At 45.7% G+C, this 16993-nt stretch overlaps 2 protein-coding genes across 2 annotated transcripts in view; one reads left to right on the forward strand and one right to left on the reverse strand.

Annotated features, from left to right (window-relative positions):
- Positions 1–1551: 1551 nt before the first annotated feature.
- On the forward strand, positions 1552–2547 carry LOC308167173 (melanocortin receptor 4-like; the record flags this gene model as incomplete). Its single annotated transcript, XM_080541551.1, has 1 exon — positions 1552–2547. The coding sequence occupies one exon, from the start codon at positions 1552–1554 to the stop codon at positions 2545–2547; it is 996 nt and encodes a 331-aa protein (XP_080397677.1).
- A 5736-nt stretch (positions 2548–8283) lies between these two features.
- ttyh2 (tweety family member 2) overlaps positions 8284–16993 on the reverse strand; it is a gene marked incomplete at both ends in the record, with an annotated part of 84007 nt that continues 75297 nt past the window's right edge. The window contains 8 exon segments of the mRNA XM_080541550.1: positions 8284–8364; positions 10998–11079; positions 11360–11548; positions 13213–13355; positions 13759–13850; positions 14186–14264; positions 16376–16431; positions 16595–16664. Of these exon segments, the coding sequence (XP_080397676.1) occupies positions 8284–8364; positions 10998–11079; positions 11360–11548; positions 13213–13355; positions 13759–13850; positions 14186–14264; positions 16376–16431; positions 16595–16664 (792 nt within the window).

A 16993-nucleotide genomic window follows, 5' to 3' on the forward strand; every position in this document is an offset into this window, starting at 1 on the left:
ACGTTACTCGCCCTGCTTTCTGTTCACGATGACCCAACGAGCCTCGTCCATTTCGGTCTTATGTCCTTGTCTTTGACTGGGCAGGACTTTTGCTTTGTTTTAGCCTACAAAAGACTACTGATGTAGTCTACCATTTGGTTTTAGTTATAGGCTATTGCTCTCACTTGTTTGTCCCTTTCGCTAAGTCAAGTATTTAGAATGTAGAAAGTTCGCAACGTAAAAAAACGCAACGGACACTAAAAAAACGCATCGGAGGCCGGTGTGCAAGGTCTCTGTGCTTAACGTTTTTTTCGGATGACGGATTAAAAAATACGCGTGCGAAAAAATGTATCCATATTATTGCCAATTACCATGAATACACAAAATGTGTCAAACAGGGCAGTTGTATGATATTCTCACCTGGAGGTCAAGCTGGTCACAGGCTGGGCACCAAACTCCCTTGGAAGTATTAAGAGAACGGACACAACGCGGACATTTAACCAATGAAATATATTTATTTTTTGTACACAGCTTTTAACGAGGTAATGATGTCAAAACCCTCTAACATAGCTTGACATGCTGAACAACGCCATGGTTATTGTTCCGGCGATGCGCGCGCATTTAGATTGCGTCATCACTGTTTACAAATAGTGAATGCGTCATGACAAGAGATTGCGTCATAATCAAGGGTTACCATGAAGCTGTCTGGGGACAAACTAGCAAGTTTGGACTGGAAGATCCATAGGAGACAACTACATAAAGCTATTTTAGCGATTTTCAGCGTGATCAAATATATTTGCATTATAGTGGATTACTAAAAACCTTCAACAATTTCCACTGTCCTCGTGGCTAAAAAAACAACATCTAATGCAACAACAATTTACAACAGGAAACTACACCCAGCGAGTTAAAAGTAAAAAGTGTTACTGTGATGTATTCACCGTTGCCATGGTTTTGTTAACGCTATGCATACTGGGTATTGAACGGCGAAGACAAATGTAATCTTCTTGCACTTGAATAGCATTAAGGTTGATGCAGGCTCGATGAATGAATGGGAGGGACTGTGAGCGTCTGCGTATTGGAGGTTATAATAGTGGAAAGAGAGAGAAGAGAGTCACTTGTTCACTCAGTGATCAACTCACTCTCGTTCCCTCAGCTGTGCTCTCTCACTCCTTTCCTTGCCTCGTCTTAACCTCCCTCCTATTCTCCTTCAATGTCCTATTTCCCCTCTCCAATTTCCCCTTTCTTACTTGTCTCTTTTTAATCTATCTTCTGATAATTTTTCATACACTCATTCTCATCAAATTTTCTCTTTCTTTCCTTCCCTACCATACTTCTCTCTGTTTCTCTCACACTCACTCACTCACTCACTCACTCACTCTCTCTCTCTCTCTCTTCTCTTGCTACACCAACAGATGTCTATAGGAAAGAACTATTTGCTATTTGCAACTCTGCTGAGCTTTTCTTACAGCATGGGATGGAGCTGAAGGTTAGTGAGCACGCAGAGAACTTAGGACTCCTCAAAGCCAGATGGATTAATCCCATAAAAGGTACTGAGACGACAACAACAGGATGAATTCCACACAACACCATGGGTTGATCCAAAGCTACCTCGGCAGGAACCACAGCTCGGAGACCCTGCCCATGACTAAAGACTCTGCCCAGGGAAAGGACACATCAACTGGATGCTATGAGCAGCTGCCGATCTCCATGGAGGTCTTCCTCTTCCTGGGCGTTGTCAGCCTGCTGGAGAACATCCTGGTCGTGGCAGCCGTCGTTAAGAACAGGAACCTGCATTCTCCCATGTACTTTTTCATCTGCAGCCTCGCTGTGGCAGATATGCTGGTCAGCGTCTCAAACGCCTCAGAGACCGTCGTCATAGCGCTTATCAACAGTGGCAGCCTGGCCATCCCTGGCCCCCTCATAAAGAGCATGGACAACGTGTTTGACTCCCTGATCTGCAGCTCTCTGCTGGCCTCCATCTGCAGCCTGCTGGCAATCGCTGTGGACCGCTACATCACCATCTTCTACGCACTCCGCTACCACAACATTGTGACTATGCGGCGAGCGCGGTTTGTCATCTCCTGCATATGGACGTTCTGCACAGTGTCAGGCGTCGTCTTCATCGTCTACTCTGAGAGCACCATGGTGCTGGTCTGCCTCATCACCATGTTCTTCACCATGCTGGTCCTCCTAGCCTCGCTCTACGTGCACATGTTCCTGCTGGCACGCCTGCACATGAAAAGGATGGCCGCCATGCCGGGAACCCCTCCCATCCACCAGCGGGCCAACATGAAGGGTGCCGTCACCCTGACCATCCTGCTGGGGGTGTTTGTGGTGTGCTGGGCTCCATTCTTCCTCCACCTCATCCTCATGATCTCCTGCCCCAGGAACCCCTACTGCACCTGCTTCATGTCCCACTTCAACATCTACCTCATCCTCATCATGTGCAACTCTGTCCTCGACCCCATCATCTATGCCTTTCGCAGCCAGGAGATGCGGAAGACCTTTAAGGAGATATTCTGCTGGCCAAAGCTGTGTGTGTGTGAGCTGCTGGGGAAGTACTGAGCAGCTGTCACCTGACAAGGTCACCTGACATCTGATGAGTTTGGTAGTTTGGTAACTCGGCTCCCACAGATTATTGTAAATGAGGACTTTGATGTTGCCTGTTTGCAATCAGTGAGAACTGATTTGTCCTTTGTTGGCCTCATGCTCCAGAACTTTGTCTGTAAATGATGTAATGGTATGGCTCTAGCCTCTGGCTACGTGGGTCCGGTTGCTGACAACGTAGATTTGCACATCCTGTAAACACCTTGAAGTTGTTATACACACTTCATTTGCACAAACAGGCATATTCTTTTTCTGCCATTCTAAAGCTAAATCAAAGTAATCTCATCATAATATGTACAATATTCGACTCGCCTATAAACGAAGCCTTGCGCATTGTGACAGGATGCCAGCGTCCTACCCCCGTGGCCTCCGCCGCATGGGAGCCACAGCACGTCTCGCCTGCCGGGCCGTGGAGCTTAATAACCATCTGCTCCACGATAGGCTCACTATAACAGCGGAGCCCTCCCGGCGTCTCAAGTCGAGACACCCATTTGTGCCTGCCGCACAGGATCTCAGGCAGCAATGCAGAGATCTTAACATCAGTGCGGCAGGATGGGCGGATTATATGTGGCGGACGGAGTGGGAGGCAAACACCTCCAAACTCCGTGACCACATCCCAGTCGCCGGCCCTGAGCCCCTCGGGATGGACTTGCCAAGGCTATCCTGGGTGAGGCTCAATCGTCTCTGGACCGGCGTCGGGCGTTTCCGCACATCAATGCACAGATGGGGCTTGGCCCCAAATGCGTCGTGCGAGTGTGGCGCAGAGGACCAAACCGCAGACCATGTTATCCTGGATTGCCCGGTGTACCACCCACCCAACGGGATGCATGGTCTGTCGGTATTAGATGACGAGACGATGAAGTGGCTTTTGGAGGGGTGTCCAGAAATATAGCCCGGGTGAGCCCCTCAACCAGGTCTCGGGGTGGTAAAAGGGTAGCCCCTCGGCCCGAGCCTGGTGGAGTGGAGAGGAAAACAACTAGCCATACGCCGAAGATGTAAAATATGTTTATATACGATGCTGAAAGTGACAGCTGCTAGTATAAAAACAACATTATTTGTGGGGAACACATAACACTTAAATGGCACAATATGAAAGTTACAGTGGATTTGGGATCCTACAGAATATTTATACAGAATACTGTCTTATCAAAATCTACCTCCAGGATAAGAAATAGCTGCTGGACATAGTGAATACATAAACTGTATCGGTGTACATTCTAGATGAAATGCACATTTGAAACCCTCCGACCAAAGCTGAGTATCAAAGGATTTTCCAATATGTTTTTCATTGGATTCATCAGGCAGAGAGAACCCAACGGATGTGAGGCAGAAAACAAGTTAGATCAGCTAAAGCTCCCTGTTCTAAAACAAGCACATAAACATGTAAACGTCTTGCATTAAAGCGGCTCTAGGACTACAGTAATGGCATATTGATGTTTTCATTATGAATATGCATTGAACAAGTGCTTGATACATTTTAGCGTCTATCTGTGACTTAGTATGTATGTATCTATTTTGGTGTTATTTATGTATCTGAACTCCTTTAATTAACTTTCATGTTTTGTATAAGATGTTGCTTGTTCTGGCCTTTAACATGTTAGCAACTGTATGTTCTGCAACAGTGTTATACAAGTCTCCCCACCTTTCCCCACCTCACTATGTTGTTCTCTCAGTGATTTCAGAGTGTTGCAATCACACGGTTTCTGTCACATGGATTGGTAATCTTTTAGTAGCCTAATTGAATGTCGTGTTGCCAACACATGACAGTCATTTACTGGAAGATGACCAAAAATAACTGTTAACACAGTTAACACTGTTGTATAAGTAGGTTCTATGTAGTGAACAACATTTTACAATGTAGTTTTAGTTTGACAAACCTTTCTGAAAGGAAGAAGTTTAAGCTACTCTTGAGAGAAATATACAGTTAGGTCCATATATATTTGGACACAGACAGAATTTTTGTTATTTGAGCTGTTTACCAAAACATCTTCAAGTTACAGTTGTATAATGAATATGGGCTTAAAGTGCAGACTCTCAGCTTTAGGGTAAGGGTATTCACATCCAAATTGAATGAAGGGTTTAGGAATTACAGCTCTTTAATATGTAGTTCCCTTTTATTCAAAAGTAATTGGACAATTGACTCAAAAGCTGTTTCATGGGCCAGTGTGGGCTATTCCTTCATTATTTCTTTATCATTTAAGCAGGTAAAAGGTCTGAGTTCATTCCAAGTGTGGCATTTGCATTTGGAAGCTGGTGCTGTATACGCACAACATGCAGTCAACGGAGCTCTCAATGCAAGTGAAACAGGCCATCCTTAGGCTGCCAAAACAACCAGAGAGATAGCGAGAACATTAGGTGGGGCTAAATTAACTGTTTGGTACATTCTGAGAAAAAAAGAACGCACTGGTGAGCTCGGCACCACAAAAAGGTCTGGACGTCCATGGAAGACAAGAGTGGTGGATGATCACATGATCCTTTACATGGTAAAGAAAAACCCCTTCACAACATCCAGCCAAGTGAAGAACAGTCTCCAGGAGGTAGGCATATGATTATTCAAGTGTACCATAAAGGGAAGACTTCACATGAACAAATACAGAGGGTTCACCACAAGGTGCAAGCCATTCATAAGCGTCAATAGAAAGGCCAGATTAGACTTAGACAAAAAACATCTAAAAAAGCCAGCCCTGTTCTGGAACAGCATTCTTTGGACAGATGAAACTAAGATCAACCTGTACCAGAATGAGGGGAAGAAAAAAGTATGGAGAAGGCTTGGAACGACTCATGATCCGACGCATACCACATCATCTGTAAAACACCTTGGAGGCAGTGTGATAACATGGGCATGCGTGGCTTCCAATGGCACTGGGTCACTAGTGTTTATTGATGATGTGACAGAAGACAGAAGCAGACGGATGAATTCTGAAGTATTTAGGGATATTCTGTCTGCTCAGATTCAGACAAATTCAGCAAAGTTGATTGGATGGTGCTTCACAAAACAGATGGATAATGACCCAAAACATACTGCATAAGCAACCCATGAGTTTTTTAAGGCAAAGAAGTGGAATATTCTGCAATGGCCGAGTCAATCACCTGATCTTAACCCGATCAAGCATGCATTTCACTTGCTGAAGACAAAACTAAAGGCAGAAAGACCCACGAACAAGCAACAACTGAAGACAGCTGCAGTAAAGGCCTGGCAAAGCATCACAAAGGAGGAAACCCAGCATTTGGTGATGTCCACGGGTTCCAGATTTCAGGCAGTCATTGCCTGCAAAGGATTCTCGACAAAGTATTAAAAATGAAAATTTTATTTATGATTATGTTCATTTGTCCAATTACTTTTGAGCTCCTGAAAATAGGGGACTGTGTATAAAAATGGTTGCAATTCCTAAACGTTTCATACAATATTATTATTATTATTATTATTATTATTATTGTTCAACCCCTTGAATTAAAGCTGAAAGTCTGCACTTCAAATACATCTCGATTGTTTTATTTAAAATCCATTGTGGTGAATGTAACCATAACAATAAGTGCACTTTTCAGCATTGTTAGAATGAAGATCACAACACAAAACATGAGAATACTACTCAAAAGTATTTTATTATTAACTCACAATTATACCCCATCTCTGGGGTTACAGACACATCAAGCACCACTTTCAATGGTTGTAGTGCGACATGCACTCAAACTGAAACAAAATAAAACAACATTTTACATTAAAAAAAAGAATTAAAACATGATCTGATAAAGGATGAAAATAGGCCGCTGATCAAATGTATGACGATTTGTTTTCTCAAAATGGAAGACAAGTATCATTAGTCATGTTAACTGCTATCTGAACAAAACTCTCACTGTGATCGTTTTCAGCGGCACAAGTTTCCAAGTGGTGACCAAAAGTTGACATGGTATATAATATATACACAACAGTGCCATTATTTCCCTATGGCATATAGATCTGATCTTTTGTGGCAGAGCAACTGGCTCTCATAAGGGCTTTATTGGTTTGAAACAAGTTATTGATATCGCACAACCCGTTGCACACCGGGGCAACCCTAAAACGAGAAAGGAAAAGAAGAAAAAAAAAAAACGCTACAAAATAAGAAACAACAATCTGTTATTGTACAAGCTATTTACAGAAGTCAAGTTGGTCTGAGACATATCCAGCTTCTTACAGTAGGCTTTGTGCTTCAATCACTTGAGACATTTCTAAGAGCATACTTTGACCATGTGACAGACAGAACTGTAAGTATGCCAGATACTCTGAGCAGGACTTTCTGCATAAAGAGGAGCAAGCAACACTGGGGCATCTGTGAAACAATTGTGCGTGAGTGTGTGCGTATGTGTGTGTGTGTGTGACAGAGAGATAGAGAGTGTGTATGTGTGTGTGTGTGTGTGTGTGTGTGTGTAATGTGTGTGTATTGATATGGAATGGAAGCTGTTAACTGAAGGTGGTAAGTGATTTCGGATGGATTAGACCAGTATCCAAGGCGCAGTCAGTCAGTCAGTGATTTGTGCTTCACAAGGTTTAGGCATGAAGATTTGATGGTCGATGTGTGTGGCAGCTGAAATGTAATGCCATGGAAGAAAAATGTAGCCGCTTCATGTTTCAAACTATTCAGTTGTAACAGTGTGAATACTTAATTTCTGTGGCCAGCATGACAAAACTTGTATTACACGGTTTGTGTATAAGGTAATTTAATACTCTTCAGAAGACTTGAACGTATGCACATGTATGTGTTTGGTGAGTCTTGTCAATAGTTCAGTAGTCTATATCGTGGCTCGTCAGGAAGATAATCTCTTTGAGCAAGAGGGGAACAGACAAGTCTAACAGTCATGAACCTATAGTAGTAACATCAGTAGAAAATCTTCAAGAACAGGGGGTGGTTATTTTAGGCACAAAAAAAAGCATGCTTCCATTCTTAAATGATGTTTTATAAGAAGTTTCACTTCAGAATAGACAGACACAAATCATGAGTATCTGAGAAAGTCATCGTTATAAAAGTTGTATACTGTCAAAAGTGTTAAAGTTGTCTCATCAGAATGAATCAAGTCGGTTTTCCCGCTTTGCTTTGAGCACTACTACACACATAAAAGACCCATACAGTAGACTGGTGGCAAAAGCACCTCTTGTAAGTTATGATATCAGAGATGAAATAAAAATGTGATAATTTCTATTTCACATTTCCGACTAAGTGTTTGCTGCCAGTATCAGGTCAAAACAAACATACCGTAGGAGACACAAAAGAGTGATTCGGATCTACAGCTAGAACAGTTTTACCACTATTTCCAACGGCGGCTTAGGCAGAAAAATGAATACAATTGTGAATACAATTTTAGAACACAACACATTTGGAACAGTAGGAGTATTGCATTGTTGCGTTGTCCTGAGAGACAGCAAGGTCTGTAGCCATGGTGACCGAGACATACTACACACTGTGTACAAGGTGTGTGTGGAATGAGAGGAGTGTGTGTGTGTCCCTGGTCCAGTGGATCGGACGAGAGGGTCAGTGCCGCAGCCACAAAGTTACACACACACACACACGCGCTGGAGGGTTGTGTGTACACGTGTGTGTCTGTGTATGTGTGTGTATGTATGTGTGTGTGTGTGTGTGTTCGCCTGCTTGAATCCCTCTCGCAGAGAGAGGGGAGACAGTGAAGATTACAGACAGGAAGACGGAGGGAGGCAGATTTCTACGCCTGGAAATCGTTCCCAAAGTGTCTGATCTGGTCCTCAGTCATGGACAGGTAGGTGGCTCTCATGCTCGGCGAGTACTGTGGAGGAACAGAAGACCACAGGGGACAGAGTCAGAGACAGACGCACAGGACCCCTGACAGAGGACAAACACAGACAAGCAGAGAAGAAGATAAAGAAACTAGTTTCAAAAAACGAGTGTTTAATCAGCCAGACACGAGGGAGAGGGAGACAGTACTGAGTCTAAGCCAAGCAACTCTAACATATACGGTGAATGAAGCTGGTGTCGTGATTCTGGGCTCCTCCCGATGTGTCAAGCCTTCTCAGACAGAGATGAGGGGGGGGGGCAGACAGTACCATGGCCAAATCTCACAAGTCCTTCCTCCGGTTCCCTGCGTCCTGTATCCTCATATCCTCTTTCTCGAAACCCATCGGAGGAGGAGGTCTGAGGTGAAACCCTCAAAAAATGTCTCCTCCAATGTGATTGTTGAGAAGGAGGCGATGAGAGGAGAGGACGCGAGGAAAGATTGTTTTTTTGCAATTCGACCCATGACTCTGGAATTCTATAGAACCACACATGAAGGTCTCGGGAGTTCAGTAGGTGACTTCATGGCAGCTATAGAATAACACACAGGGAGGTTTACGGCATGCACATTAATACAGGGCTGCCGATGTGTCTCTTCATTAAACAATCATTCCCCCCTGGGGAGTAGACATGAGGGGACGACACCACTACCACCCTCCCGACAGTAGGGGGAGACAAACCTGACTGACTGGGACAAAAACACACACACACACACACGCACACAACTGAGAGATGAAGATGAAGTCATGAAAGGTGAGGTTAGCCGTTCAAAGCCATGCTAGAGTCGATGATGAGAACTGAGTTCTAAAGACGGAACGGATTCAACAGGTCATGAGATGGGGGGAAAAATACAAAAGGTGTCGAAGGAGAGGGGGAAGCAAGTGGGAGTTTATCCTAAAAAAAACAACAGAAGTCCAGAGAGGAGCAGAAAAACACGACTTACTCTGTTTCTAAATTGCTGAGTGTATACCTCCATAAGTTGATTAAAGAAAAGAAGGAAGTAAGAAATGAAAAAGATACAAACAAACACACAAAACAACGCACGAACAAACAGAAAATATAAAAGAGGCTGTTAGCTGAAAAAGTAGAGTGCCGTAGAGTTGCAGTTGGGGGGGGGGGGGGGGGGGGGGAGAGGGGGTGTCTTTGTACTGTCTGTATCAAGGAGACAGACAGACATACAGACCCCCCCACTGCAGAACCACTGCCTTGTGGCACTGGCGGTTGGTCATGAGTGAGTAAAAGCAGGGGAAAGCACCAAGACAAGTGTCGAACAACACATTATACCCCAGAAATGAGCAAACGCTTTTTGTCTTGTGGCTCTTTAGTTGAAAAGATGTGTTATGTTACCTGCGTGTTGTTTGATGTGCGTACCTGCACAGTCAGAAAATAGAAAATTGTCTAGCTTATACTACTGTATACTGTATCATAAAATATATAGCTTTTCCTGCTTTACAGAGCTCTAGCTGCTTTACTCAATCTTGTTTTTTTATGATTAAAACCGTTATTGCTTTAAATATTGCTTTGATATGGCTGTTATTGTTCCCCATATTTCTGAATAAGGCCAGTTAAGGACACCTCATTTAAATACTGGATACGACTGAGAGAATAATTTACCAACACAAATTCATAAACAGCTTCCCAGAGGGTGGGATGTCAGATCCATTTCCAGATACTCAGACACCGGTACAGTGCGTGTGAGATCGCTGTCTCTTTATCTGGCTAAACTCCAGCAGGCACAGCAAGCCTTTGAAAGGTTAAGCTTGATCAAAAATGCATCAGTCCCAAAAAACGCTCTCTGTCTCTCTGTCTTTCTCTCTCTCTCTCTCTCTCTCTCTCTCTCTCTCTCTCTCTCTCTCTCTCTCTCTCTCTCTCTCTCCTCCCTCTCTCTCTCTCTCTCTCTCTCTCTCTCGTTTTTAAAAGAGTCGGCTTTGCGACGTTCCCGAGGGAGGTGAATGTATCATGAGCTCAGGAAGAGAGGAAGAGACCTTTCACTGAGCGACTGACTCTGATCCGTCTCTGGGGTTTGCTCCCGGTACCGGGGAAGACTTGAAAGGATGCCTGTGTTTCGACCTTTTTTGTTTTCTGATTTCTGTTTAGACAGTTTTTTTTCTCCCTTACTCTCCTTTTTAAGAGCCAAAACACCAGCGTTCATATGGGACAGTTGAAGGCACAACGCCTGGAGAAAAGCGTATAATTTGATGTGTCTGACAGAACCTGTCCGCTCAGACAACATTTCTGTCACAGGAATACCAAAACCTGGTAGAAAGGCGTAGGAAGTGAAGAGAACCGTTGAAAGAACCTAAAAGTAAGACTTCAGCAGTTCAGGATGCCATCATACATAAACAGCATTACATGGGGGGGGACGGACGGACACACACACCCAGCTCCATTTTAAAGAGCAATTATGTGACTCTGGCTGGAGTGACACCTCAAATAGGAAACACACGTTCTTACAGGGTCACAACCACTGATCCTGACCTGAATACAGTATCCACAAACCTGATGAGAAGATTTTACATTTAAGATGTTTTTTTTTACAGTGCTGCTCTAGACTAAAGCTGATTGGTCAAGAGAGCGTGTGGTAGAGTGACATCATAAGTAGTACTTGGCCTCTGGGGCCCAACGCACCGAGGGGGGAGGAGACCCTCTGCCGATCAGGGGGACGTTCTCGTACCGGGGGTTGTTCCCCCCGAAGAGTGCTGCCTGGTTCCTGAGAGGGAGAGAGGGAGGGGGAGAGAGAGAGAGAGAGGGAGGGGGAGAGAGGGAGGGGAGGAAAGGTGGAGAGAGAGAGACGGAGAGGTAGAGAGAGAGATAGAGAGAGGAAGGGAGAGAGAGAGAGAGAGAGAGAGAGAGAGAGAGAGAGACAGAGAAATATAACCTCAATCATTTTTGATACAACCAATGCGTGATACTAAAACAAACAAACAACAACAACAACAGCAGCAGCAGCAGCTCCCCCCCCCCCCCCCCCCCCCCCCAGGCAGACTCACATGTACTCGGAGACGGGGGCGTTGGACACGGCCTGCGCTGCGGGGGGGTGCAGGCTGCTCTGGCTGCCCACGCTACTGCTGTAGCTGCAGAAGCTGTGCATGTTGGCGTGGTTGGGCGTGTGGCTCGTCACGCGCCTGGCCTGGGGGTTGAAGGGGTCCTCCTCGTCGATGTCGTCGTAGTCACGCTCCCTGGAGACGCAGAGACACAGGTCATAAGGGGGATTTGTGAGCCTTGAAATGTTGAAATGTGTATGAATTATAAGGTTTGTTGGCTTCCTAAAACTGTGGTTCAAGAATGTTGTGGAGAGCAGGGACGAGTAATAACATGTTTATGGTGGGCTTTGAGTAAACAAGGTGGGGGTGGAAGAGAGCAACCAGGATGGATAAATGTACAGGGTCAGAGGGAGGTGGCAGGGAGACACCACAGGGGTTTTAAATAGCAGGAACGGGTGGGTCAAGAAATGGCATTGTAAACAGGATTTCAACAGGTGATAAGGCTGGGAAGGACAGATGGAATAGCATTTTAGGGCCAGAGGGGAGGTAGACACTTACAGCCAATTGTCTTAGACCAATATATGTAAATTAGCAATGTGGGAAGTTACTTGTTACTTGTGGATATAAGGAAGGTTTTGAAACAAGAGGGGAGATGCTTTTGCAAACGGATCTCGGCTGTATGCTATTGTGCTTTACAATAAATGCAGTCTAACTTGGACAATCAACAGCTCTGATTTCTGTGATAATTTACTAGTCAGTAATTGAGTAAAGATAATTAAGATATTGAAAGAATTGCCCACGACAGTCAAAGGTCAACAGCAGATATGTGGATGTCATTTTATACGCGTAGGTTATACGTGTAATGTAGTGTACACGATGCACGTTTTTTCTGATCAACGCCTAGTCGTGGACTATAGATAGCATTCAACAGAGAATCTCCTTAATTAAAAAAATTACTATTTGGTCTAGGCTTAATCTGGGCCTCTTTGGTCTAGGCTTAATCGATGTCTAGGCTTAATCTGTGTCCATTAAACCACCGCCATAGTGAATGTGAAAGCGAGAGTGAGTTTGAGAGACTCACTTCACTTACCAACTGCCACAGAATTCCCGGAACACTCACCGCCTTAAGTTCCTTATGTGTTATCTACCTAGCAACAACACTCTGATTGGCTACAAAATGAAGCATCGTCATTGACACATTTTTGTGAATTGCCCGTGGCACTCTAGACTGTTGACAATTTGGCCAACTTTATTCACTGAATGAGTTAAAGGTGATGTGGGGATTGCTCTCTGATGGTTTGAGAGGCCGCCCCATAGTGGATATAAGAGAAATAAAGCGAGAGTGAGTTTGAGAGAGACTCTCTGAAAGCAGTGTTCATTTTGGCAAGCTTTTCAGTCGTTTAGTCTTGGTCTTTGGACGAAGATGCACATTGGTTTTGGTCACATTTGAGTCATTTCTGTCCTTCTTGGCTTTGGTTTAGTTTTGGTTGACAAAGACTGAAGGCATTTTAGTGTGGTTTTGGTCTACAACATTTTAGTCTACTTTTTGTCAACGACTAGTGCTACACTAAAATGTTTCTGTGAGTCTTTGTGATCTGAAATTGCACTGGAATGCAGTTTAATGCTGTATGTAAAGCACTTTGAATTGCCTCTGTTGTATGAAATGTGCTATACAAATAAACCTGCCTTGCCTTGCCCTGGAATGTTTTCAATTTTCGTCAACTTGGAACTGGACTGGAACTAAGAAGCATAGAGGTGACTGGGTGAGACCAGAACTGGTGTGCATCTTCATCTAAAGACTAAAGATGAAGTGACTAAAAAAGCTGCCAAAAGTAACAGGTTCTGAACGGGGCCCGGACCTGCTGGCGATGTGGGTCCAGGCCCGGGGGATGGCACACAGCATGGCACAGAAGGCCACGGCCGCCAGGATGGAGAAGAGACACAGGTAGAGCAGCCCCTCCACGCCGTCGTAGCACACGCCCACCAGCGCATCCAGGTAGTCCTGCACACACACACACACACACACACACACACACACACACACACAGAATTCACCTGAATGGACATAATTATTGCTTCCAGGAACAAACCCACAGGGCACACCCATTGGTTACAGGAACACACCCTTAGGGCACACCCATTGGTTACAGGAACACACCCTTAGGGCACACCCATTGGTTACAGGAACACACCCTTAGGGCACACCCATTGGTTACAGGAACACACCCATAGGGCACACCCATTGGTTACAGGAACACACCCATTGGTTACAGGAACACACCCATAGGGCACAACCATTGGTTGCAGGAAGGAACACACCCATTGGTTGCAGGAAGGAACACACCCACAGGGCGGCCATTTTGGTTAAGGAGTCCATTGGTTCAGCAGAGTGGGCTGGAGCGTACCTTGTTGAGTCCCCTGCAGTCCAGCAGAGCAGTGAGCTGGTGCAGGCTGGCCTCCGAGGAGTTGAGCAGGTGTTGTATGCCCACAGGTCTCTCTGTGTTTGGGGGAGCCAAGGGTCAAGGGTCATACTGTCAGCCAGGCTGGATGTACTCTCCTCTAGATAACAGCTTCTTATCTAACATTACAGACACTAGACACACACACACACACACACACACACACACACACACACACACACACAGAGCCAGGCAGGCAGGGATAGACGCATACACACACACACACACACATACACACACACACACACACACACACACACACACCACACACACGGAGGCAGGTAGGCATGTAGGCAGACAGACAGGCAGGCAGGCAGGCAGGCACGGACACACACACGCAAATACACATTTTACATTTTTGTTGGTCACTCACCTGTGCGCACAGCAAACTGCAGCAGGCCCTGGATCTGGATCTGCATGGTGGTCAGAGACCTCTGGTACACGGTCAGAGACTGACCACAACACAGGAGGTGTTAGTTTTTATGTCTCCTTATGTTTCTAATATCTCCCTTTGTTTGGATTCATTTGTCCTGTGTGTTGCATTGTATTGCGTCAGTGTGGAGTCCACAGTTGTTTGACACCATCCCTCATTCTATTCCATGTATTACAATGAGCCCGTCCTCCGATTTCTACCTCCACCAGCCTCTAAGAGAGTACTCCAGATGCTACATAGACCCGTTTTTCAACAGAAAAATTAGTTTTTTCACTACAGCTACTCTTCAACACAGCTTGTCAATTCATCTTTTCACCAGCAGGGGGCGAAATAGTCCAATCATACACATGCGTTGTGTCAGCTATTTGAAGTGAACCCCAATGGACTAGAATTGTGGAATCAAATTAAAATAATATGTATATTTTTTATTCACGGCTCTGCTAATTAGCAATTGTAGCCTCTAGTCTGACATAGTTGTCTGCATGTCCCCAACCATGACATGAAAGACTGTGACAATACGTGCAGTCAATTAGCCCAAACCAGAAACTATAATCAGTCTCCTGTGATTGAACATTTTTCATGATTTGTTTTGATGATGCGGGGCACTGTGGGGGCGACTGTGTCCCCGATAACTCACTAACCAAGCTGGGGGGCGTCATCCAGCGTGAGTGTGTGTGCTTGTTTGTTCAGTCACTGAAGTAAGAAAGCTTGAGAGGGGGTAAGAAGAAGAAAGAAGAGAGAGAGAGAGAGAAGAGAGAGTAGAGAGAGAGAGAGAGGGAGAGATGGGTAGGCTAAAATGAGCCAAGCAGCCAAGCAGCCAAGCAGAGAGAACAAGAGAGAAGAGGGAGAAAGAGAAAGAGAGCGACAGCGAGAGAGAGAGATGAGAGAGAGAGAGAGTGAGAGAGAGAGAGAGAGAGAGAGAGAGAGAGAGAGAGAGAGATGAGAGAGAGGATTTGCGATCCAGTGGCATACACTGACTAACAGAATATAAAATAATTAAAATAATTTTGCCATTTAGCAGACGCTTTTATCCAAAGCGACTTACAGGGGACATTCCCCCTGGAGTAACTGAGGGCTAAGTGCCTTACCCAAGGGCACACTAGTAGTGGTGTGGCTTCAGGCGGGATTTGAACTCACAACCTTCCGATCCCAGTCCAACTCACTATCCACTAGACCACCACTAGGAACGTTAACGATGTAGTCGTTTCTAAATGTGAGGTTTGGGGGTTTTATCCTCTTCTTTTGTTTGGGACACATGAGTCGTTAACGGTGTGTGTGTGTGTGTGTGTGTGTGTGTGTGTGTGTGTGTGTGTGTGTGTGTGAGTGTGAGCGTGTGCGTGTGTGTGAGTGTGAGTGTGAGTGTGTGTGCTTAACAGCCAGCTTGCATGTGCATGTGTGTGTGTGTGGGGGTGTGTGTGTGTGTGGGTCTGCGTGCTCCCTGGGCTGCCGCGCGCAGGTGAACGTGTGCTGAGTTGTTTTTCCTGTCGAGGTAACGCTCGCCCCGCGCCCCGCTACTGCGCCGGTGGTCCTCAGGGGCGTGACTACAAGTAGGGCAGCGCAGAGCAGGAGCTGTACGCAGGGAGGGCAGGCCACCGCTGTGACCTGAAAACCTCTCCCTCCTAGAGAGGGACCTCACACTAACTCTGGAGGAGGTTAGAGAGATAGAGAGAGAGAGAGAGAGAGAGAGAGAGAGAGAGACCTCACACTACCTCTAGAGTGGGTTAGAGAGAAAGAGAGAGAGAGAGAGAGAGAGAGAGAGAGAGAGAGAGAGAGAGAGAGACCTCACACTACCTCTAGAGTGGGTTAGAGAGAAAGAGAGAGACTACACTACCTCTGGAGATGTTATCTTAATCTTGTCTTAGAGGGTTAGAGAGAGAGAGAGACCTCACAGTACCCTAGGAGAGAGGAAGGAAGGAAGAAGGGGGGGGCGGGGTAGAGAGAAGTCTGAGAAACAGAGGAGGAAGACGGGGAGAAGCAGGAGGAGAGAGAAAGAGAGAGAGAGAGGAGGTAGAGGGGGAGGAGGGAGGAGGGAGGGGGCAGAGGGGAGCCAGGAAGAGACAGAGAGACAGAAGTAGGTTAAACAGTGAGTGGAAGAGGTCGGTCAGGTCAAGTGTTTTACGATCTGTTTACCTGCTGAAAGGGGTTGGGCAGCGTCTGGCTGCAGTACAGGTAGTAATGCACTATATCTGTAGAGGAGAAACACATCACACACCGCTCCACAAGACCATCAGTCTCTCTCATGTAAACACAGCGCCGCAATTACACCGCCTCGGGCCGTTTTAAATCACCATGTCATTACAACTTCATTAAAACAACATTAAAGTGCATCGATCCAGGTTTTAAACTCACCCGAGCTGATGACGTCTCGCGTCTGGTTCATGAGGTACTTGTCTGGGGACACGCAGAAGTCACTGGTGCCCTGAAAACAAGGATATGAGGAGGAGGAAGAGGAGGAGGAGGTGGAGGAGGTGGAAGAGGAGAATAAGAATAATAATTGTTTTATTGCCATGCAATCAACTTGTCAGTCAATTGTTGGAATTTGGTATTTTCTGCTCTAGGCAAGGGGTCAGAGCCATAGACGGCAACCCTGGAGCAATTAGGGGTTCAGTGCTTTGCTCAAGGACACCTCGAAACGTGGCCAACCGGGATTTGAACCGCCGAACTGCCGACATTGAGATCATTAGGCGCCGGGTCTACCTCCTGAGCCACTGCCGCCCCTAAGAAGGGTCTTACATCCAGCGGGCCTGA

Source organism: Nansenia antarctica (assembly GCF_963989245.1).
Source record: "Nansenia antarctica genome assembly, chromosome: 11".
Lineage (NCBI taxonomy): Eukaryota > Metazoa > Chordata > Actinopteri > Argentiniformes > Microstomatidae > Nansenia > Nansenia antarctica.